At 36.2% G+C, this 25,188-nt stretch overlaps 1 protein-coding gene across 14 annotated transcripts in view; it reads left to right on the top strand.

Moving 5' to 3' along the window:
* The window catches only part of CADPS2 (calcium dependent secretion activator 2), a 337,297-nt gene that overhangs the window by 282,904 nt on the left and 29,205 nt on the right, over window positions 1-25,188 (top strand). For 11 of the 14 annotated variants that reach the window (XM_026067041.1, XM_026067036.1, XM_026067040.1 and 8 more), the window contains 5 exons: window positions 7,298-7,453; window positions 10,928-11,075; window positions 17,740-17,814; window positions 21,336-21,419; window positions 21,519-21,551. In XM_026067041.1, coding sequence (XP_025922826.1) covers window positions 7,298-7,453; window positions 10,928-11,075; window positions 17,740-17,814; window positions 21,336-21,419; window positions 21,519-21,551 — 496 coding nt within the window. Of the gene's footprint in view, window positions 1-7,297; window positions 7,454-10,927; window positions 11,076-12,073; window positions 12,089-17,739; window positions 17,815-21,335; window positions 21,420-21,518; window positions 21,552-25,188 lie in introns of all 14 variants that reach the window. The other 3 variants (XM_026067039.1, XM_026067042.1, XM_026067033.1) reach the window with 1 other exon arrangement.

Below are 25,188 nucleotides of genomic sequence, written 5' to 3'. Positions count from 1 at the left end.
TGCTAATTCCCTTAAGTTGTCAAAATTCCTCCTAAACCTTGGCTTTGTACCTTTTGCTTTTACTATAATAATGCTAAGTTTCTCCTGATGTGCATATGCAAGTCATTTCAGCTTTGAATACAATTGGTCTTTTGCTACTCAAATTCCTTTCTGTCTAGTTTTTCACATACTTTCAAAGGTCACTCTTTTTTTTTAAAGGATAGGTTTCAGAGTTAAGAGTTGTTATAATCTTAGATGTGGTCTTCTAACAATCTGAATTCTAGCAGTCCTATACACTAAAAATACCTTGTAGGTATTAAAAGTATGTGTATGTTTAATAATATTGAATTTATAATTGATTTATACTAAATATGGATTCTAGTTAGAGAATTTTAGTGGTAGATGAAGGACTGGTGTTGCAAGTGGTATTCCTAGATTGTATTGACAAAAAAAATGTGAGTATAGTGAAATTCAGTCATCAGCTCATCCCCCTTCCATGTCTTCTGGCATCAAGGTACACTGTGCGTATGGCAAAATATGAATTGCCTCCTAAAACTAATCAGATTTTCAAAGCATTCAGTGAACACTGAGGTTCACTGAGCTGCTCCCGGTAAATGCTTGCCAGCAGTAGCTATTGTTCTGCTTCTTCTCAAAGAAGTGGGGAGGAGCACCTTGCATAGCGGGCATGGTGTCTTCAGTGTGGCCTCTTAAGACCATTCCCTTTAGGAAGCATCTGCCCCCAGCCATGCCACACAACATTCTGGGAAAAGAGGTCTGCCAGGGTACTGGCTGCATTGTAAGCTCCTTTTCACATTTTTTCCCCCAAATGTGGAGCTTTGAAGTTGTGTTTTATGAAATGTGTATAAGTTTACTCTCAAAATTATAGGTAGTATAATGTTATCCTATCAAATACTGTGGAATTCAGGTAGTATTTTAAGAATCAGTTGTCCTAAATTCTACTGAAAGTCAAAATACCTTCTAGGAATGGGGATGTGTTTCATTTGGATCAAAAAAATAAAACCAGTTGGAATCAAGGTGCTGGAAGCCAATTATTCTCCTTCCCAATGATTTTCCTCTTTGCTGCTGGTTACAGTGTTAGCTTCCAGGGGAGGAAGGAGTTTGCCCTCACTCCCTATGCTACATGAAAGGAGTAGGGTCTTATTTCCCCCTGGCTCCATGCCATCCTTTTCAGGAAAAACAAAACTTCCTCTTTCCAGTTAAATATTCCAATGGAGAGTAACCAAAAACCTGAGTTCCAGTGCCTGTTTAGCAACCCCCAGTGTTTCCTGTTGGTTTTTCCTGTCAGTGTGATGAACCTTAAATAGACTGATAGACTGTGCATAGAGTCAACGGAGGGAGAGAGTAAGCACCTAAATTTCAGAGCCTGGGCTCTCCTTTTTCAGTTGTTGCAGGTACCTCCTGTTCTCCACTGACTCCATCAAGTCTTTCTCTCCCATTTCATGGTGCTCCATGGGTCTAGGCCACACGGCTGAAGCTCTGACAAGAAGATGACTAAGTACATCACTGAGTTGTGTTGGATTTCCCTCTTCCTCTTTAAAAGTGATGATTTGGGCCAGTTAATCATTTTCAATTTGAATTACACAATGAAGAGTTTACAGGCAAAAAGACTGAGAGAAAATAGTCTATGAGTCAATTGAGTTACATTCACATGTTTACTAAGAATGCCAAGTCCTACCTATGTCTATTTTCAGTGTAACAGGAAGAGTTTTCATATTCTCTAAACTTCACTAACATACAAGCTTCAGAATGGACTCTCTGTATGAGTCTCTGTTCAAAGAAACTCTTAAGTTCATATTTAAGCCCATTCCTGTTCAGCAGAGCTGTTAAGTGCCAACCTAGTAGTTTTTACTGAAAGAGCTGAAAAGTTAAGCAGTTAAGCTTTTCTTTGTGTGCTTTATTGATAAATTTTAAAATAGATTTTCTTTGCTATCACTTAAAAGTCACTCCAATTCTTTTGAACATTACTAGAGAATATTGTGTATACTTTTTAATTAACTGTTACTATTTATATTTTTTTCCTTGATCACATGTTTTGGATCAGTAATCATATACTCTTTATAACAGCACTTAGGAAGATCATTACCTCATTTTCAGTTGTTTTTGCTTAACCTTTTATTATTGGGCATTGGAAAGGGAGATATTAAAAGGGGAAAGTGCTATGTGTAGTAGTCTGTTTTTCTTGATTGGTCTCAGGAGAGGACAACTCAGAGGACACCTTGGCTAGACATACAGAGCCTTGTGAATTGTAACTACCTTTGGCTAAATACAACATAGTGACAGGATAAAAAAGCTTGAATATTGTGTAAAAGCTCTTAATCAGCCAGAATGAGATTTTTCTTAATTATTCATTACTTCAAATGTATTATTTTAAACTGCACTTGTTTCATATTTTCATTTCATATTTTAAATTTCATTTCTCTGCCTCTTTTGGACCCGGATTAAATTGGATTTGTGGGTGATTGTAATTATTTATGGTTTCATTTATATATTATTATTTTCAGTACAGACATGAGATAAATTCACTAACCAAAAATATTGTAAATGCAGACCTGAGGTTGTCTACCACTGTAGTACATTAAGTTCAGCCAAACTCAAGGCTAGGAAAACACGTGATAAGATACATGCTCTCACAGGCACAGTTCGGTCTTTCTCACCCGGAAATAGCAGCAACCAAAGGAAATGTGTCAGCTATATTCTTTCAGCTATACTGAGCTACAGAGGGACTGGTTGGAGCGGTCGCTGTTTTCTATTTGTGATATGAAGGGATCTGGTCTGAATATGTCTGAGTTCTCTTGCCGGACCTCTCTGTGTGCCTGTGCATGCTGAATATATCAGTAGGCCACATTTCAGCACAGTTTTCAGGGGCTGTGTCTGTAGTGCTACATATGTTCCTGCCATGGTGCTTGCTGGCAATAAAGTAGAAGGGGAATGTGGTTTGTGTTAAGGATGGGTAGTTAAAGGTATAGCCATAGGACTGATAGAGTTGTGAAAATGCTGAAGTTGTCTATTTTCTGTGGAAAAGTGTTTTGACTTCAAGGCAGGTATAGCTCGCTCCTGTTTAGCTTTCTGGAGGATAATTTGTTATTATGGGCCAAATTTCTTTCTTCCAAAAATACTTTCATGTAGAAAGAAACAAGAATCAAGGAACATGTTTTGGTTACTTGAGCCTCAAGTTGCCTAGTCTTGAACTAAACAAGAGGAAAGTGTGAGGTAATACTTCTCCTAACATTTTAAAGGGATCATACACAAGTTCTCACCACAGTTCTGTTTCATCATTTCCTCCATTCGCTGGTGGAGAATGAAGAGTTGTGCCAAGCACCATTGACTATAATAATTGAGAATCATTTTCTGTTTAAAAAATTCTCAATTGTCCCTCTGAGCAATGAATATACATATGCATAAAGGATGTAGAGCTAGAGCTCACAGGCTGGAGGCTGTCAAAGGAAATAGAGCTGATGCCCTATGTTTTGAAAACACTCCTCACAAAACACTAATGGATAATAATTCAGTACTCATCTTAAAAAACACAACTGCAGTAATTTATAAAATCACCATCATTGCTCTTGGTAAATTCTACAGGAGTGGACAGACCGATGATTTTGGATCTTGTGATTGATTCAGAATGTCCTTAGATATTTAATATTTCTCCTATATTTTCATTTTCTCTATGGAGTGTGGCAACTAGGCAAGAAATGACGTATTCTGCATCTACCCTGGAGTCAAGTGTGTGCTGACCTTGCAGCCAGTGTTCTTTATTAGTTGACTGCTTAACTAATTATTGCTGCTTAGGTAGCTGGCAAACCTAGTAGAAAGCTATGTCTCTCAGCTGTCAGTAGGTGCTTAAGAGACTGCATGCAGCTCCTAGTTTTTTTAGTCTTCAGAGTCTTGGAGAAACATAATGTCTTGGAGACCTTTTTCACTGTTTGGTATATCAAAGGCAAAATGTCATAGATAATTTAAGCTGAAATGGACCTGTGGAGATCATCTGTTACAATCTCCCAGGCAAAGCATGAACAACTATGCTGTTAAATTGTAGTAAAAAAATTGAGGATCGGCATAATATTTGCCTTTTTTGATCATTGGTGACATTCTCCTATTGCCATGATACTCTACTCTAAAAAAAAGAGTAGACAACTAGACAGTAGCTTTTGCACAAAAAAATAATACTCAAAGCTTAAGTGTTGACCAGCAAAACACTTGAGTTCATGCTTAATTTTAAAAATATAAACAATTATATTGACTGTAGCAATAACAAAAATTAGCAGTTTGATTTCCTGGTAGAGTGGTATTATTCTATTCATTAGACTGAATAGCTGTACCATATTTGTTCAAATAAAAGCTTTTCACCAACAACGGATTTGTCCAGTCAACAAAAAACGGTTCTGCAATAATGCACATAGATTCAGATGCTTTGGTGGTACGCTCCTCCTGCCAGAGAGGCTGTATTCCCATGCAGTGGAAGCAGTCTTTCATCACAGGTGTCCTCAGAGTAAGATCAGTAAAGTGTAAAATCTGAATCTGGCTCTTCTTCGTGTTACATTTATACAGTACTAAACACTGAAGTGACATAACCAAGTCGTAGTAGGGAAAGCAAATCTACTGACTGGAGAACTGCTTCAGGGTATTGATGTATGTGCTGAAGATTAGCATTATTTCTAATGCTTTTGCTGGATAAGAGCCAGAAAAATCCAAAAGTCCAAATAAAGCAAGTATCTGGTACAAATAACAGTAGCAAGCTGATTGAAATCTCAATTTTTTGCAGCAATTAACAAACAAATTAGACATTTATGCCTAGATGTGTGATCTAGGGACAGTTTCGTTCTGTCGTAGTAGGTTATTTTCCTTCCTCATCTTAGTAGGATAATACATTAGTCAAATTCAAATGTCATTGGACAATGCTGAATAAAAAATTGAAGAATGGGACCTCAAAATCATATGAAAAGAGAATGAATGAATTAGTGTTTCTCAGAGAATGAATAGTGTTTCATGAACCTGTGTCTATTATTACGTTTATTATAATTGTGAACCGTTATTTGGTAGTATAATGAAACCAAATTAAGTGGCTACCAAGGAGCGAACGTGCATAAGAATACATTGAGGTTATTGAGAGCACATGAGTCCTTCTGAGTCTTAAAGAATTTCATTTGGAATTCCATTAGGCTAAAAGAAAAAAGTATTAAAGAAGAAAAAATGGTTAAATTGTACAATCTGATAATGAAAAATGGTAATTCTGTTTCTTAAGAAAGCATATTTTGTCTTCTAGAAAATATGTGTTATCAACTGTAATATAGAGAGAAAGATTCTGTATATTGTCCCCATTGCTGTCACTATATATTTTGTCTTCATCTTTTACCCTATCCCTCATATAAATTGTCTTAGTCATTTTAGAATCAAATATTGTGTGTAATGTAGCATCTGCAACTTCACTCACTGCCAGTGTACATAGCAGATATAAAGAAATCCTCAATATCTGGTTATCATATAGCTTCAGAAACAATCTTATAGAACTATAAACTTGTTGGGGAGTTTTAGTGGTTCTTTATTCATATTTTTAATTAAACTTAGCAGCATATAGAAGTGTTTTCTGTTCAACTGTAACCTTAACAGGTAATGTCCCTATGCAAGTTGTAATCCTAGTAGTCTCATGGGCCTTTTTCTGGTTTCTGCTGTTTTATTTCAGGGGTACAATACTGTGCAAAGTTAAGAATTATGGTTTAAAATAAGTGGGAAAAATAAGCATGACATGGAAAAGGTCTCTGTTAAATTGTGGAAGATTCTCCTATGTATAGTGAAGACATTAAAACAAGTGCCATTTAAAACCAAAGTAGAAATCACCGTTGGGCAGAGGCACCCAATGTTTCTCTCAGGTAGAGAAACTTATTGCTCTCAGCTTCTCACCCGTTACTCAGTCCTTGCTGGCTCACCTGTACCTGGCATTGTGGCCTTTGCAGCACTGAGACAGCGTTGCAGAAGACAGCAATGACTTGGAGGTAGTAGCAGCACTAAGGCAGAGGGGAAAGGAGGCATCTGTGTGGGTCTGGAAAATGGTGGGGTGCTGTAAGACCAAAGCAGTGCTCCTGCTGCATCCATGCTGCCTCTGCAGAGCCCTGAATAAGTGGTATGCTTCAGCTTTTGCTTCACTTTATCACTGGCATGGCTAACCTGGTGCAAACTGGTGTTAGTGCTACTATGTTTGAGGATGTGGATTAGTCAGTCTGATATTATAGGTCCTTTCTGGGTTTTGGTTATTTGGCTTTTTTTTAATCTGACGTTGCTGTGTCTGGAGCACACTCAGCGCTCACTGATTCCTTCCATGAGAGCTATAGTCACTTAACACTTTGATAATTATATTCTTTTGTCGTGAGGTAGAAGAAAGAAAATGGCAGTTGTGACATATGTAAGCTATTTGAATCGGAATGGAGACTGCCAAGCTGAGTTTTTATTGCTTGTGTTTCTACAGAGCACTAACATGCTGGAATGCTGTGCGGAAGAGTGTGATGCGGCACAATAACCCAGGCTTCAAAATACATGTCATGCGAATATACTTAATCCATATTTACAGTGGAAGCATAACTGTAGTTATTGTTAAGATTAGCCCCAAGTTGTTGTGCCTTATCACAAACAAGCATCTTAAAATTTATCACTTGGGTCAGAGTGGAAGAGCAACTTTGAAATTGTGTGGATAACATGAGATGATATAGAGCCATATGAATCCCCCATTTTGCTTGTGTACAGATTTCTTTGAAATAATGTCTGTTCTCGTTTTCCACTGGGATATGATGTTATTCCCTCAGTTAGAATTAATGAGCATTTATCAAGAGATTATTTGTCTGGATATCTCTTTCACAATATTACTACTAGCATCCTCATTTCCTTGGTAGGTTTATCTAACTGAGTTATGATGGCAAGCAAATATATTTGGAAAATGTTCACTGTTTTGGAAAAGGTTCTTACTAATTAATATTCCTTCAGTTATTATTTTTCTGTCTGAATTTGAAATTTGAGCTACTTCATTTTTCCATGTTCCTTGTCATCCCACCTTCCTCCCTAACCTGTCATACTTCTCAGCTAACAGGTGAGAAAACTTTATTTCTTTCACCCCAGTGTAAATTTTCCATGACCATGTTCACGTTCTTGAAATAAGAGCAACTGTGCTATGAGATACAGTGAAGTAAAGGAGGAAGATGGGGCAATAAGGAAATCTTATTCCCCTGAATAATTCTGTGGGGGCTGGGATAGACATCCATACATTTATCATCTGTTTCTTGGGGATTTTGTTTTGTTTTGTTTCTTACAGCAATGGCTCAGCTACATCAGAAGATCTTTTTTGGAAACTGGATGCTCTGCAGATGTTTGTTTTTGACCTTCACTGGCCAGAACCAGAATTTGCCCACCATTTAGAGCAAAGACTTAAACTCATGGCCACTGACATGATAGAAGCCTGCGTCAAGAGGTATAGTTGAAATGATCAGTTGAAAGTTGGGAGAGATTGGACAATTAACATAGTAACCACCATATTGGCTCATAGAGATGCATCTATATCAGAATCCTGTTTCCTGCAATGGTCAGTAGTGGATGCGTAAGGAAAGACCATAAGAATCAGGACAAAAATAAAGAAATCATGACATGTGAGTTTCCAAGCTTCTGGCAATCAACAATTTAGCAATATCCAGGAAATACCAAGGAGAACTTCCACATATGTCATGAACTGTCCCTTGGAAGTCAATAAATCAAAGCTTTTTTCTATTCCATATTTGTAGCAAATATTAACAAATCTCAGAATTCTGCTAAAAATATCCTTTTCTTTTTATACGTTTCACTTCTCTATTACTGCATTATTTTTTATTTTCAATTAATAATATTAAATTATTTACCATTATTTTAGAGTACTATCTCTAAGAAAGATGTTACAAACTAAAGAATATATAGCATTTCTGCGTTTATGCAATAAACAAAAGAAGAGTATCTGTAAGTCATCCAACTGAAACTAAGTTTGATATCACTAAGCTTCTGGAAAATATAGAATGTACAGAAAACATAGTATTGCATTTTTCTTAAGCTGAATCTTATAATTATGGGTATATTCTTGCAAATTAAGCGCAGGCGATACAGAAGGATCTCTGCCATCAGTTTCAGTACATATCTTTGCGTTTAGGGAAACTATATATATGTATGTATGTATGTATGTATAGGTATATGTATATATGTCTAGAAACTTTACAAAGATTTCCTGTTAGGTGCCTCAGAAGCCATGATCCTACACGCAGAGAAAAATTAGTTTGGACAGATAAAAACGCTAATTAAAAAAAATAAAAGAAAGGGGGCTGGGAGGAAGCAGTATAGGCTGGGGACTGACCTTCTGAAAAGTAGCTCTGCAGAGAAGGACCTCGGAGTCCTGGTGGGCAAATTGACCATGAGCCAGCAATGTGCCCTCAGCAAAAAAGGCCATACTGGGCTGCATGAGGAACAATGTCACCAGCAGGTCAAGGGAGGTGATCATTCCTCTCTCCTCATCCCTGGTGAGGCTACACCTGGAGTGCTGTGTCCAGTGCTGGGCTCCCCAGAACAAGAGAGACATGGAGCTACTAGAGCGAGTCCAGCGAAGGGCTACGAAGATGATTAAGGGACTGGAACATCTCTCATATGAGGAAAGGCTGAGAGAGCTGGGCCTGTTCAGCCTGGAGAAGAAAAGACTGAGGGGGGATCTTATCAATGTGTACAAGTATCTGAAGGGAGGGTGTAAGGAGGATGAGGCCAGACTCTTTTCAGTGGTGCCCAGCGACAGGACGCGAGGCAACGGGCACAAACTGAAACACCGGAAGTTCCATCTGAACATGAGGAAAAACTTCTTCACTGTGAGGGTGACAGAGCTCTGGAACAGGTTGCCCAGGGAGGTTGTGGAGTCTCCATTCTCAGAGATATTCAAAAGCCATCTGGATAGGGTCCTGGGCAACATGTGTTAGATGACCCTGCTTGAGCAAGGGGGTTGGACTAGACGATCTCCAGAGGTCCCTTCCAACCTCAACCATTCTGTGATTCTGTGAAAAAAGAAGGGTTTTAAGCTATTAAATAGAGTCAATTAGAAAATATAGATAGTTGATAAAGGAAGCTAAAGAAACAATAACTGTTAATGTCCAGTAAGGCTAAATCTGGTAACATAGTATGTTCTTATTTTCTTTTAAACATAGTAGAACCAAAAAGACCCTTAGGCTTAGCATATGGTAGGGCTACAGTGATGAAATTGTGAAAAAAAGGCAGAATTCCACAGACATTTCTGTTTGATTTCAGAATCAAGATCTATCCCACGTGTTACAGGGAGTGGAATAAAAGTTTAAGATCTGTAGCTAAGGAAGGTATGAGACAATAGCTATTAAAATTAAAGATCTCCACATCAGTCATGTAAGCATACATCCAGCTGTCTTGAAGAAGTTGGCATAGGAGCTCTGTCAACTACAAATATCTAACAAATCTTAAAAAAAGTCAAAATATCAAAAAACTAGAAGACTGCCTATGTAATCTCAGTCTTAAAAAGGGTAAAAAGATTAAAACTGGAATATATTGATTATAGTGACTTCAGACATGGAAAAAAAAAAGAAATCTTTGGTTTGGGTCTCTATCAACAAGATTAAAATGTAAAGATATACACAATTATTACTAGTTAGAATAATTTATTGAAAAGTGCATCTTTTAAAATGAATCTTTTGTCTTTTTCAAGATAATTACATGCTAATTTGAAAAAGGCAACTGTATGAATATAATATACTTGGATTTCTCCAAGGTGATGAACCTAATGTCACGTGTTATCATTATCTAATACTTTGTACCATACAGATTTGATTATGTGGATTGTAATGGCACACACAAAATAATAGGTTAAAATGGCTAACTTCCAGGATCACAACCAGCAGCAGAGAATAGAGTTATTAACATAGAGGCATTACAAAAAGGATTCCTTCTGGATCAGTTTTTGGTCTGTGATCTCAATCCTGATATGTTAATGTTAATATATAAAATCTATTAATATTTTACTGTTAATACCTAACATACTAGTGTTAATACATGAAGTATGTCTTAAGGTTGTCAAAAACAAAGTGTGTCAGGTAGCAAAGAAGGTAAATTATAACCATAGGATGGATTGTATTAGACAGTAGCAACTTAGAAAAGAATTATGGAAGCCTATTCTGTCATAACTCTTATTGTGATCCTAATATGATCTAGAAGACATTTTAAAATGGAAATAGGATGCTTCTGTTCCCATCTTGTTAAATATTGTGTAAATTTCTGGTACCCACATTTTAAAATAAGGATGGAAATAAAATGTTATTTTTATACTTATGTATTCTGAACTATTACCAAATTTAGTCTCCGTTTATTTCAGTAACATTGCTACTTATTTATACTGATGTGAGAAGAAAATAGGTTTTGTGTATTATCTATCTCAAGATATATCTTATGGTTCAATAGAAATAGTAATCGTTGTTTAATAATATTTAACTCTTTTTTTTTTCAGTAAAATCGCCTTTTCTTTTAAAGCTAGAAGAATTTTTTGAGCTATTTTTCTCACAAGCGAGTACTTGTTACAATAAATGAGATACTGCATTTTAACATAGAAGAGTCAAAAAATTTCATTGTTTAACATTGTTCATAGTTGTCATACAAGAAAGTATGTTGTTATCTAGTAGGCAAAAAGATAAAATCTTTATTATTCAACTTAGCTAAAGCGGTGTGGAACCTTGAAATTACCACCAAACAATTGCCTATTGAATGTGTGAATATTCTGCACTTACAGAATTGTGTTTCTAAAATCTTCTCATGTCCATGTATATTGTTAAGTCAACAAGTTTAGTAAGGTTTATGAATTTATACACCCGTTCTTCAAAATTATCAGAGAATTATTCATGTCATGAATTTTTGTCTTAATAAACAGAACAAGAATTGCATTTGAACTGAAGCTGCAAAAGACGAACAAATCAACAGACCTGCGTATTCCTTCTTCTCTGTGCACAATGTTTAATGTCTTAGTTGATGCCAAAAAACAGACAGCTAAGCTCTGTATTCTGGATGCAGGGCAAGAGGTAAGTGGAATTTTGTATGTTTAATTTCTGTGTTCAGTTAATCTGAAATATCTCATACTGCAGACAGTCCTTAGCAGATTAATTTCAAACTTGCTGAAATGTGTCGTGTAGCTCTGTTCAGGGAGTGTGCCTAGACTGCTTGCTAGAAGCATCACTCAAAACATAACCCCTCAGACACAGAGGGCTTCTGTGATTTAGCTGCTTTTACTTGTGCATCTGTAGAACATGCAGACGATTTCTTGGCTCACAGTCTCTCCAGGAATTTCTCTTGGGTTACAGCAGAGGATCAGCCCACTTCAGGACTGTTTCATAATAGTAAAATAAAGCCAAAAGATTGTCCTTTGCAGCTATATTTTAACTGGGTAAGATTTGTTTTTAATTTGCTCATATGCCTGGCATTTGTGCATGCTGAAAATATCATAAATTGAGGAAAGAAATAATCAGGTAATTTAATGAGATTTTTTATTTGGTCTCCCAGGACAGAGACCATTTTGGCAGTAGTCTACTGACAGGGCTGTAGATTCTTCACAGTGGAGCACTGATGTGGGTTTTTTTGAAGGATATAAAGATTTCGCTGACTACTCCCCTTCACATGTTGTTCCATGGCAGGAATAATCTGTGAAGTGAAAAAGGATTAACTATGTGGACTGGTGAGATTACCAGCGTAAAATTAAAACTGCTCTTGCAGTGGTAATACATTAGCAGTGCAATTTTGTTCTGTTTGGTTTTGGAGAAAAGGTAAAGAATTGTCAAAATTTGTCAACAAAAATGTATGTCTGTTTTGGACAGTTTCACTTTTACATTTTTTGGTCATATTGTTTCTGTTGATTTTCCGTTTCTGTACTGTGCTCTTCATTTTATTGACTCATCTTTTTAAATTAGTGTATTCAATGTAATTGTTTTCTTTTTTTTTTTCCATTTTAATGAGATATTCATCATTTTCCTGTTCTGCCCTGTCATCTCTATTTTTCCTTTTGGTTTTCCATGGCATCAACCAGTTTGCTAGTCAGTGGGTAAGTATCCTTTCATTGTTTTTTTACCTACATTTTTTTTCTGTGGTTATTAACTGCTATTGTTTATTTTAGAATGGTGTATTGCTTTTCTTGCTAATTTGGTAAGCTAGCTCTAGGAATTCCTTTACAGACTGCCCTTGCTAGACGCTGGTGATCAGCTTCTAAATTGTTCTTTCCCCATTCATCCTCTTAGGGTGGGTCCAGAAGAATTCTTCACTCTTCTGCTCTTCAGACACAATGTCTTGCCTTACTTTTTGACCTTTTCACCTCTCAGTGAAGCACAATAACAACAAACAACTTGCTTCAGGCTCATCAGAAGTAAGCCACAATGAGCAACTTCACCTTAGGCTGATGTTGCAACTTCATCTTTTACTTAGTGCCTGAGCAATAACCCGCGAAGATGCACATGCACACCCTTCTTAAGGGAAAAGCAATACCAGTACCTTCATAGAGACCTGCAGACAGATGGCATAGTCCTGTTCTCCACAGACATGCTGTTCCTCTCTCCTGTTCTGACAGATGCCTTCTGCATTGTCAGCCAGTCCCCCTCAGAGCTAAAGTTTGGCATTTCCAGTTACCTTTTGGACTGCAGACTGCCTCCAGATCCTCTTCAGAAATCTGTTCATTCTCTAGATTTTCAAGCCCCTTCATTCACTCTTCACATTACTAAAACAGAATTAGAGCCCTTATTCCCTGTTGGGTCTGACCATGACACCCAATGCTTCCTGTGCTTCTTTTCAGTGCAAGAGCTGCGAAACTTAACATATCTGTGATGAAATACATCTTTCAAAATCCCCAAATTCAACTTCATCCCAATCCATCTGATAAGCCACAGGGTTCTCAGATTTTTCACATATCAGAAATGATCAGATAATGTGGAAACTTACTTCTTTCTCGTGAACTTTGAATTATTGTCTTCTGATTATCATCATTATCAAGGCTTTTTTGGAAGAGTAAGACACAATAGGCTTTTCAGTTACTTGTACTTAGTATCACAACTGTTTGAAACTCTTGACAATGACTTTTAGTTCTGGAATCATCCTTGTCTGTCAAAGAAGGCAGAAGAACATCTCGTAACATCATCAGTTGCATCTCTAGCCCCTTTATAGGGGTTCTGATATTTCCAATGAATCCTACCTGGCCACTTGGTCACAATACCTTTCCCGTATTACCTTTCTTTCCTTTTTCCTCGTTCGTCTTCCTTTCAGTTTCCTGCATAATCTTTTATGCCAATCAAGAAAAGCATTGCTTAAGACCTGAGTAAAAAAATTTAAAAGAGCTGTTCATTCACACAAAAACTCAACACTTAATATACATCTGACAATTTCTAGAGCTTATTCTGCAAGATACCAAAGGTATTATTTAATTAGAGGGTTAGTTGCAAACATCTCCTTGAAGACAGCATGATCTTTTCATGTCCTATACAGAGCTCTAGGGAGTCATATGATTTCTTCAAGTAGAGTCAGATGTGAACGTTTTCACTCTGTGTTGTCAGATAGGAGGGAGTTCTTACTTAACATGTAATTAGGGCATTCTGCTCATAGTAAGTAATAATAGTGCCTTGAGTTCCGAGATTAAATTTGATCCAGAATCCTGTGGTTTTCCTGTGTTACTTCATACAGTGGTCACCATTCTTCCAGATGTCTTCCAGTTGAATCCACTCTCATCAAGAATCATGAAGTCTGTCATTGAGAAAGGCTTTGCAGCCTGCCTTTTTTGCATATCCTCTTAAAACTTAAGAGAAGTGGCCTGACTGGGATACAGGCTTAATCATTACATTGTGTTTAACTCATAATTCAGCTGGCTGGATGCCATCTACATTGGTTGGCAGTTGCTCTGGGAGGGTTTGAGAAGCATATCTAGGTGAGAATAGCCTTATCTATTCTGCAGATTTCAGACTAACTATTGGTGCCAGCTGCTTGCTTCATATACCACTAGAATGGCAATTCATGGAGTATAGGGGAGGAGTACAAGACTACTGAGTAACCTACAATTTGCTGCTATTTCTCAAATGGTTGTCTGTCTGACTTCTTAGATTCAGTCTATGTAATCTTTTGTTGTTATATGCTGAAAAGCATCCCTTCCTTTCTTTCCTTCCTGAACCAGAAACCAAGAAGTACTATTCCTCTACAGTCCATGTGTTCTGAGTCAAATGAGTGGCAGCAGTAAGAGAAACTTTTTCTGTCATGCAACATTCAGTCATTCAAAGATCTGGGGAGCTTTAATAGGTTTTGTTACTTGAGACAAACAATTTAAAACCTATTAACTTAAAACTTTATAATCTAGATGCTGCAGTAGTCTGGCAACATTGATGCTCTTGAGAATACTAGGCAAGAATCAAATAGAAAACATTGCTGGGGCCGCTTAGGTTGAAAAGTAGTTAGACATGAGCAAAAGAGAAGACCTTATTTATTTTTCTGTGTAGCCAGAATAGTATGAACAGAGTAAATCCCATTTATCTATACTGTTGAATGCTTCATAGCAGAATGTATATAGAAGAAAAAGCTATTTTGATTGTTTCAGAATTACAGCTTCTCAGTACCCTATCATGGTCATAAAGGGAAAATTATTTCTCAGTTTGGGGGAAAATGACTGATGTGCTATTTCAGTGGAATGTATAAATTTATGAAGCCAATGCTGTGTATATTTATAGAAACGTTTAGGGAGAAGTGGGCTTTAATTCGATGAACTTTGGTTCTAGAGCTATTTTGGTTCATAAAATTTGAAGAAGAATTTCATTTAACTGCATAAGTAGGAGAGAATTACAGGTGATTTGATACCAAAAGGGCAGAAACAATTTAACATACACATAATATTGTTATATGTTGACAATAGCAGTTTCAGTTCAGATGGTTGTGTGCTTTTTATGTTCACAGCCATCCAACCTTAAAACAAACAAAAGAAGATAGCTTTAAAAGTTTTTTTTTTTTTAATCATTAGGAAAAAAACAAATCAAGTATTAGGACACAGTGAGATAGAATAGAAAAGAAAATGGAATATATTGTCAAATCAAACAATTTACAGGTCTTAACAGATCACCACAGGATTTAGGAACAAAATCCCACTGTCACCCAAAAACACAAGCGTCTGCATGCATTAAAATAGTTTGTCTCCTTCCAAATAATGATCTTGGGGCAATTTCTAGGAGCAGGGAGCCATATCTGGAAGACCTACTAGATGGTCCTCAAAAGAAAGCCCACTTTGTTTACATCCCATGACACACTTTGCCACTAAGCATAGTTTTCTCCCATGTAACTCCTATAGCTGCAGCTGTTACTTTACTGGGAGGCACTCAAGAGCAATTGGAGAGGCAGAGACACATTCTGGATTATCTTCTTCAGGGGGCTTTGGGATCATGCTGAAAGACTCTACAAGGTGCATTCAAATCATTTTTCTGTGGGAGCTGAGTTGTCTAGATTCAGACCCCACGTGGACTGTGACCACATCAGCCAGCAGAGGAGTGTAGAGGCACAGCTCTCCATAGATGTGTGTGGACTTGTCTGCCTTTCAGAGAACAAGGTTGGCAGAAGCAGAAAAGGTAGCCTCCTACAGACACTGATTTCAGGATCATGCATGCAACCTTGCCAGCTCATACAGTTTTATGAATTCTACAGTATTTGCCATCTTTCTAAAGGCCCATCTCCTGGAGTCAAATTATCTTCCATGAGGATCTGAAGTTTTGTTTTGCGGTGGGGGTTGTCATCTTGCTGGAAGTTGGGGAGGGGAGCTTAAAGAAATTTCTGGTCTCACAGTTTGCAAAATAAATCTTGAAAAATTGTAATCTAAAATGAAATTCAGGATAAAAAAAGAATCAAATATTATTTCTAAAGCAATGTCATGATTTTGGAAGTTTGTTTTGTGATTTTTGATTTGATTGGATTTGGTCCATCTTCCTTATTCTTAGTCACATAGTACAGTTACTTACTGATTATATTCCATTCCTAGTAAATTATACTTGCCTTGTGGTGATAGTAAAAAGAAAGAAAGAAGAAAGCAAATATATAGGAATTGGTCCTAGAATATTCATAGATTCATTACTTTAGTGTGCAGTGGAGTTAAAGTTGCAGATGCTTTATGGGAGGGACAACGGTGTTATTTCCCAGGTCATAGGAATATGCATAGTTTTCACATGCATCTGTGGAAATGCAAGTATTTACTATTTTCAGAGAGTTAAGGAACAATTGCCTTCTGAAGACTGTGTAAGCAACAAATGTTACAGGCAGTTGTGCATGATTTAACTACTTAGCAGATCAGGAGAATGTTATATTGGTCAAGAAATGCATACAGGTAGAAACAAATATATCTGGAACTACTGAAAGTTCTTTGATGTATTTCTAATACGTTCCTTCACTCTTCAGAGATGTACGCTGATATTTGTATGAGATGTGTATTCATATTTTCCCAAGTGTTTTTAATCACTGAAAGAAGAAATTAAGAACAAAAATTAACATGCATTGAAAACAGTAAATGGTAACTGAAACAGATACGTATATGTGGGTATATCTCATAGTTTTATTTTCTCTTAATTTAAATGCAAATTCAGTAGATGTACTGTTTAGAAAATTGTTCCTAAATATATTAAGTAGATTAGATTTAATATTTTGATCTGTATGGCAACTTTGAGACAGAAGAAAAATAGCCTTCAAAAACTTACAGCTCTGAAAACTATTCAGCTGGCAGCTGCTAAGTTAGGCTAATGTTTATACTGACCTCAGTACTTTTACTCCAAGCATTATGTTGTTAGCTGTTCCAAGTAGCCTTGAACTATGAAGATAGGGTTAGTCTTTACAAGTCACATTTTCTGTGAAGTGGCTATTGGGGACAATCTTTGCTGTCAGATAAATTTCTAAAGGAAGAATTAGTGTTTAAATTGATGTGCCTCCTTGACAGAATGGGATCCCTAGTTCCTGCTAATTTCAGGAGGGAACTCTGTAGTATTATCTAAAAAGTCTTTCAGAATTATTTTAAAAAGCATTTACTTAAAGACACCTTCTTCATAAAAAAAGTGAAAGAAAAAGGCTATGGAGAATGAAGTCTGTTTTATTATGCCTTTTATGGCCTATTAATTTGTTACCATCTATTCTGCTTTGTTGATGAAATTTTAATTTTGCCCTTCCTTGAGCATATTGTAAGATTTGTATAAACTGCAGCTCACTGTGCTGACAAAAAGGCTCTTTTAGGATGAACAATTGGAGCTCATTTTACTTCTAGAGGACATTTAAAATAACTTATGAATAAGAGTTGTCAGACATGAAATGCTGTATTAATTAAATCTTATTCTAGTCTTTTTGCTTCTCCTGCTAAACCAACCCTTTAGAGGAAAAATACATGGCCACCTTAATTATATAGGAGAAGACAAAAAGTATCCTTCACATTCCTTCTCCTGAATAAGAATAAGAACTCAATTCATCTAAATAATAACCCCATTAGCTGCTTAACTCAACAGTGTACATGGGAAAATTTTCAACACAGAATGTAAGAAAGTGTTGATTGGGTGGATCATTTTCAATGGTTTGTTCTTCTGATGTTCAAAATGATAATTTTAAGTAAATCTGATCTGGCAGGGTTATCAGCTTTGTACCATTTATGACTTATGACAAAAGTGTGTGTTCATATACATGCTAATGCTTTTTTTATCTTTTGAAATACAGCAACAATACCATTCAAAAATAGATGACTTGATTGAAGAAACTGTTAAAGAAATTATTTCACTTCTCGTTTCAAAGGTAAAACAATTTAGATTCTGATTTGTAATAAAACAGAAGATATTTCTCAGTTGAATTTCCGAAATGTCTTTGATATCACACAATTTTTCTATACTTTCTGCAATGAGATTGGGGGAGGGAAATGTGCTTTTTACATAATACTCATCCAAATAACACTGGATGTGAATTTATAAAATTAAATTTTAGAAATTGGGAGAACACTTTCTGTGCAACTTGCTAATCAGATTAGTTTTTCTTTTATATTATAGATGAGAACTACTAGCACCTGGCAGAACTGATAGGACTTGATTATGTTGATATTATCTTTGGTACTAGCACCTTAGTTTGATTCTTTGTTTAATTTTTCACATAAAACTTTCCTTCTATCATTAAGAAATATTTAAATTATTTTATACTTAGAGATAGACAACATGCAAAATAGCTGTATAACTTTAAATGAGATTTTGCTCCACAAACTGTTTAATTTAAAAATATTTTGTAAGTTGTTAATTCTTGAAAATGACTTTGTAGTTTTTAACACTTGAAGAGAAAATATGTTTTGACATGATATAAATATTTGGAAAATATGTAAAGAAAAATTAAACAATGTCTATTGATACTGTCACATCTCTACTGCAGTAAAAATCTTAAATGCTTATTATAAAAGAAAAAGTTTTCTGTCACTAATAGTTTGAAGGATACAGCAAATGATACTGGGAGAACAGAAAGATTTTCCAAGATGTTATGTTATCTATTCATTGCAATCTACCCAGAAATGTCTGCTTTTCAGAATAAGATAAATTTGATATACATTTACAATTTGTGAATTACAGACAAAAATAAAACTGTTTTCATATTTTCAGTATTCCTTTTCTTCATTTGTTCACAGCTTGATGGCAGGGTGGGATCTCTATTCTGATTGGCATCCAGCATGCTTGTGCTTGAGTTGAGGAGGAAGTTTTTGTAGATTTTTTGTAGAAATTTAAGTAAAATGTGTCCAATTATTGACAAATATATAAAAACAAACATTTTTTTCCCCTCAAAAGTGATGTTTTTATGTAAACATAACCAGAAATAGTTCAAGAGTTTCAAGTTCTACATAAAGCTTGTCATCACTCATGACTAATCTGTCAATTGATTTTTTAAGTGTTATTGAAGCAGAGGGGAAGAGAGGGGAATGTAATGAGAGAGAGTAATGCTATTAAAAGTTCACCCTTGTGATTAAGCTGTTTTTAATAGCTGAGATTATAGAAGATGGAAGAAAAGCATCATATTCCTTGTGGATGTAGGTACAAGAAATTCTAGAGACAATTACAAATAAGTACAGAGGGGTTTGCATTGTTAGTTATTAGATATGTCATCAGAGGATGTTGAAATCTCGGAACAGGGAGCAAATATTTTTTGTCATTGGCTGATCATTAGAAGCTTAACCAGCCTCTTCTCACTTGAGATGTGAAATGCCAATGACATCCTGACTGCTTCCATTTCAAGGAGGAAAGCTTCTGAGGGCAGAAAGGAAGGCTGAGGTTTCACTCTTGGTTTTGGCCAGGAAAAATACCTATCAATGTGCATAATATCCATGTGTGTTCATTTTTTATCTAATGTATTTTAATTATTTCTTGGCCTTTTCCTCTGAATTAAAATGTGTTTCCTTCATGTTCCAATGAAATATGTGTTTCAGCATTTGTTTTTAGCTGTAGCAGTCATCTATGAAAATGAAAAGAATACTCTTAATTCAGTGAGACTATAATTGGTAAAGATTAGACAGTGAACTGTATGGGCAAAACTTGCCAAGCTAAAACATTAAACAAATCACAGAAATAGCACAAAACAGTGAAACAAAACACAGAGTGTCTCAGGATAGCCGATTCAGAAAATGTGAAGCATACCCAGAAATGGTCTTAGAGCTTCACAAGTCTGTACGGTGAGATCTTGGAAAACAAGTGACCAGCTCCATAACTAAGCCTTTCAGTTAAATGGCCATCCTTGAGGCTGCAGTGTTTTGCTTTCTGTTCTTTTATGTCCAATTTATTAAAACCATTTGTTGACAATGTGGACATGTAGTCTACGAAATCAGCCCTTTCTGTAGTAGATCTTTGCACAATAAGATTGAGCACCCGTTTGCAGAAAAAGTCCTTGTCAGCCAGATAAAATGAGTATGGAGACTGCAGTGTATGAACAGCAGCTTCCCACAGGCTTGCAGTGCCAAAGCAGAGAGCTGGTATCTGGCCTAATAAGGGGGCTGCAATTATACTGTGCATGGGGTACAGAAACAACTGCCATTCTCTCTGGTAGCTTTTGATGCAGTTTTATTTCTTGACCAGCACCTACATACTACAGTCTTAATTAATCACTATAAATATGACAGGTTAGATTGATAAATGACAAATGTAGGTTTGCACTTGCTCTTGCTCCTTGAACTGTTAAGAGCAGGGCTTACTGTAAAGTGATGCTCTCGGTTCCTCTGGAGGTGACACTGTTGTGACACTGTTACAGTGCCCATTAACAGCATGCCAGATGGAATTTTGTTCTGTCCTCACACTCATAAAATGATACTCGTGGTTGTGGGAAAGACTGTATTGGGAGCAAGTGATGACTTTTAAAACCATCTTTATATAAACTGGAAGGCAATTCATACGTGAAAAATAAATGTGCACACATGAAACAGCTGACGGATATTTTATGATATACACCACGAATGACTTGAGCAATGTAATATCACAAAGGAACAAAAGAAGGATTTTTCTTTGCTTTTAGAACAATTTGGAGGAGTTTTAACATTAAGGCTACAATTAATATAAAGGCCTGGAAGAGAGATTTTTGTAGTCCCCCAAAATAAATTTTGGCAAAAGGGCCTTTACGATACACTTATTGAAGAATCATGCTGCTCAAAGAATTAAAGGTGAAACTACGGGGCAAAGGCACCACACCATACTAGAGATTTAGGGCCTACATATCCTGGCCACTTGTTGGCCATGCAGTAATAATTCAACAACACACACTGTTGCTGAAGATGGACTGACAGAAAACAGTGGTGCTATCACATTGTTGGATAAAATTAGCCCTATATTTCTATTGAATAATGAGGTAAGGGAAATGTGGTATTGAGATAATCAGCTTTAACAATTGTGTTCCATCGTCTTTGAAGCTGTGATCTTAGAAGCTGTGGTCTTAGAAAATGAAAAGTGTGTTTTCTGCCCAAAATACATGTTGGGTGGACACACTCCTATATTTAACCAGACAGTCTAGAGGCAGCAAAGTGGTATGGATTAGCAAGCTCACCTCAGGAGAATTTTGGGGTTGAGTTTCTATTTCTGCAGCAGTTACATTGTGATTTCCATCAGTTCAATTTATAGGTGAAACTGAAAAAAAAAATGCTATGATTTCAGCATTTTGTGAGATAGAGTAGATGATAATCATATTTACAGATTGCATCACCTTGTTGCACAGTAATAACCTGATGAGGCAGAACTCACATTCTCATCTGATATAATTTATTTTGATATTATGCATTTGGATTTTGTTTTGTGCTTTTCCTCCAGGTTGTTTCAGTGTTAGAAGGTGTGCTGTCTAAACTGTCAAGATATGATGAAGGCACTTTCTTCTCATCATTAGTTTCATTCACTGTAAGTGTTTGAATTCCCAATGTTACTGAATTTAAAATTATGCACAATCCTTAATTATAAGCACTTACTGTGTGTTGTTTTATTTTTAATTTTCTAAAGGTGAAAGCAGCTGCAAAATATGTTGATGTTCCTGTAAGTACAACCCTTTTAATTTTTTTTCTAGTGTTAATGATAATTCACAAAAATAGGGGTTTTGTTAGCTCACATTTTTCATTGTTGACATTTTGCTTTCCTACAGAGATTCATTATAGCTTTACACAGGGTATTTAAACAGCCAGTACAGCCCTCAAAGGGCATTTCATTTCCCTTAAGCAACCAGTAACTCTCAAAGCAAAGCTTAGAAAGGTTATTCTCAATGCACTTTTTCAGTTGCGGAAGAGTGAGGATTGTAACCTAGATACCCTTTTATAGGGGACTTTCTGTCATTTGGATAAATTGTTCAAATGTTCAGGATAAGCAACAAGTAAAAGCATCATCTTTGGCTATCCATTATTCATTAATTTCTTACTTCAGGACCAAATCTTGCATTCCTTACTTAATCCCGGTTTTCTGAATCCCTATTTGATTTATCATTGTTTATGCAATGCTCATGCAGTGTGAATAAAAATTAAAAATAGGTTCCTGATGGAGCTATTTTATACATAAAAACAAATTTCAGCTATTCTGTATTAGAACTTTTTTTTCTTTAAACAGCAAGAAAGAAGTTATCAGACAAATATTGTCAATATAACTGTCAATAAATATCCTTTGTTCTCTAGCAAATCTGTGTTCTAATTACTTTTTAATATGATTCTAAGACAATCTTATTTGCCAAGCATAAGAAAAAGAATGATGTTAATGACATTACAAGAAATACAATTACAAATACAGAAGAACACCAGCAACACTAGTCTGTATAGCAGCTAAAAATCTTTTCAACAGTTTTATACTTAAAAATGTAATATTTACAAGCATACATTAATTATTTTTAAAAATCCATGTATGCTAAATAAAAGGAAAAATCAGTATTTCTGGAATTTGTTATCTTCTCTTTATTTTATTGTCTATTTATTCATAAGAAAACAGATTACAACATTTCTCTTCAGATAATGTTTTCAGCATTTTTTTTTCTTTTTTGGTTACAAATGGATTTTTTTCTTTTTGTTGAATCGTATAAATGTTCTTCTGTTTTATTAAAGAAAAATAGCCCAGTCTTGCATTCAAACGGATGACCTCAAATCAAATCCAGTTCATTTAGAATACCTCTTGTTAATATTTTATGCTATGGAACTGCCCCAAAAGGTCCTTGGCAAGGCTTTTACGAATCAAAAGCCTAAGGAAAAAAAATACTGAACAAACCAGAAATCCTGGATTTCTGTCAGGTTCCCTCTCCACATTACATAGAATATCTATGAGAAGGAGCTAGCAAGGGCTTTTTTCATGGGCCTGGGGGTGTTGACACTGAAATCAGTGATAAAGATAAGACTGAAAACCACCTCTGCCACAAGCTCATGGAGTCAAGGGAATATTGCGAGTCAGGTCCAAAGTGATGCTGCTCCTGCGGAAGACGAGAGAGGGGAGTCCGCTCGTGTCTCCACCTCTGCTGAATGCTGTTGCCTGCAGAAGGACCATTTGATAGACTGGCTATCATTATCTTTGCCTTTTTGCAGCCCCTTCACTTTTCAGCTATCCCACACACCTTTTCCGTAGCCAAGACTGTAAACTGCACTTTGGCAAGGCTGCAGGTCTGACCAAGCAAGCATTTTTCAAACTCTAGAGGACATTTTTCCTGGCTCGAGGGAATGTGAAAGGAGTTTGGAAGGATTTGGGGTTCAGTTTTGCTTCTTCACATTCTTCCCATCATTATGAAGATGCAGTTGAGGCAAAGAAGAAGAGGAACAGGGTCCTGCCACTACTGCCACAACTGGCAGCCAGCGATCCATGGTAATAGAGTCTAAAATCACCACTTGTAGATGATACAAATTCTGACTGCAAAAGGAGGCCTGAAGTCATCACATTACAAGGTCATCTCTTGGGCTTGGAAATGAAGTGAGAAGTGGGGAGGGGGCAGCACAGGGTGAGGAATTTACTCTGCGCTCTTACTTGTGCGACAGTAACCTAGCAAGTCTGCACTGAAGCTAATTAAATGTCTGTTGTGTGGGTGTATTTTAAACAGATATCACTTAAAATCTTTTCCTGTCCCTCGTTAGCACACACCTGCATATCTTGAGGTGACTTAAAGGTGACCACAGTAGGGCAAGGAATGAATACTTGTAAAATCTTATTCTGTGTTTGGATTTAGATTGTTTGAAGTGATAGATGGCTTGCATGGACCCCAAAATGCAGCCCTTTAATTGGATATAGTTTCAAAAATGTGAGAAATTGCATTTTGTTAAATGACCACATTCTGCCCCTGTCACCCACATTCATTCAAGGATCTTGTTGGGTCACTTCAGCACTGTCCTTGGGGTCTGCGAAACAGAGGCTGTCGATTACTTGGTGGACCAGGGTGTGAGTGGTTAGGGGAGGGCAAACGGCTGTTGTTGTTTTTTTTCACATGCGTGAGTACAACAGAGTTTTTGATCTTTTACTCTCAGGCTGAATATTTGGCAAAGAAGAAAAGAATGCTGTTTTATAGGGAAATAAGAGGAAAATAACTTTCAAAATAGACAAAAGAGATGTCAAAAGAAAATAAATATAGTAGTGAGCAGAATGTTTTAGACATAGGATGAGATAGAAAGGGTCTAAAAAAGTGAAAAGGTAAATAAAATTAGAAATAATGACAGATTAAGAAAGACAAAGGACATTCTTGGGTGACTCTTGGCCATTTTGAGGAAAAGGTTAATTCTGTTAATATCAATAGGCAATGTAGACATTAAGTAGTTGGACACAAAGATATATGCTCCCCAGAAGGCATTCTTTAACTTCTCAGGGCCAGGATGGGAAGTACAGACTCTGACTTGAAGTTTGTTTGACAGATTTGTTTGTAAAAGTATTCAATATTGCTGTCTTCTGTTGGTTAATATTTGCAGTGAATTATGAATAACTCCATCCAGAAAAGCAGAATCCTCTTTTTTTAGCCTGTTTAAGAAAGCATCCAAAATAAGTCTCCATTTTCAGAATACTCTTTAGTAAGCAGGATGTGCACAGTCGCAAGGAACTTTTGTTGATCTCCCCCGGCACTTGGTGTAGGGCACTATGTCAGTTTTCTAAACTGAAACCCCAATGGAAATATTAGGAACAGTACAAAATAATCCAGCGTAAGAAGAGTAAAGACAATGATATCTTATGGTTTACTAAAAGTGGTAAAGAATATAACTAGCTACTATTATGTTATTTGTTTTTTGGTAATTCTCACACTGTGCCATGCTCTAAGGTGAAAGAAATAATGGCTGCTGTGCACAAGAAAGAAAGCAAATGTTTGGAGAAAAATAACACAAAAATTACAACTATAAGTAATACATCAGTTTGTTTTCTTGATAATGCTATGTTTTGATGCTCAGGAATTTGGCAATGCTATGTTTTGATGTTTGTGAATGAAGGAGCTAATTTAGGTTATTCAAAACTTCTTTTAGAACAAGTTACCCAAGTCTGCTCTAATTCTTTGTTACTTTTTCTTAAAGCCTAAGTGGCCATTAGGAGATGCAGAAGTACAACTATTCTAATCTTTGGTTTTAATGATCTGTTCACATAGCCATTAATTAATGAGAATAGGGAAAAAATGCAATAGAATGGAGGGCAAAAAATATGCTGATACTCTCAAAAGATTATTACTCCTAAAGCAGATACA

The sequence above is a fragment of the Apteryx rowi genome, unplaced genomic scaffold (genome assembly GCF_003343035.1).
Source record: "Apteryx rowi isolate R43461 unplaced genomic scaffold, aptRow1 scaffold_252, whole genome shotgun sequence".
Taxonomy (NCBI): Eukaryota; Metazoa; Chordata; class Aves; order Apterygiformes; family Apterygidae; genus Apteryx; species Apteryx rowi.
This window is presented reverse-complemented; position numbering and strand designations above follow the sequence as displayed.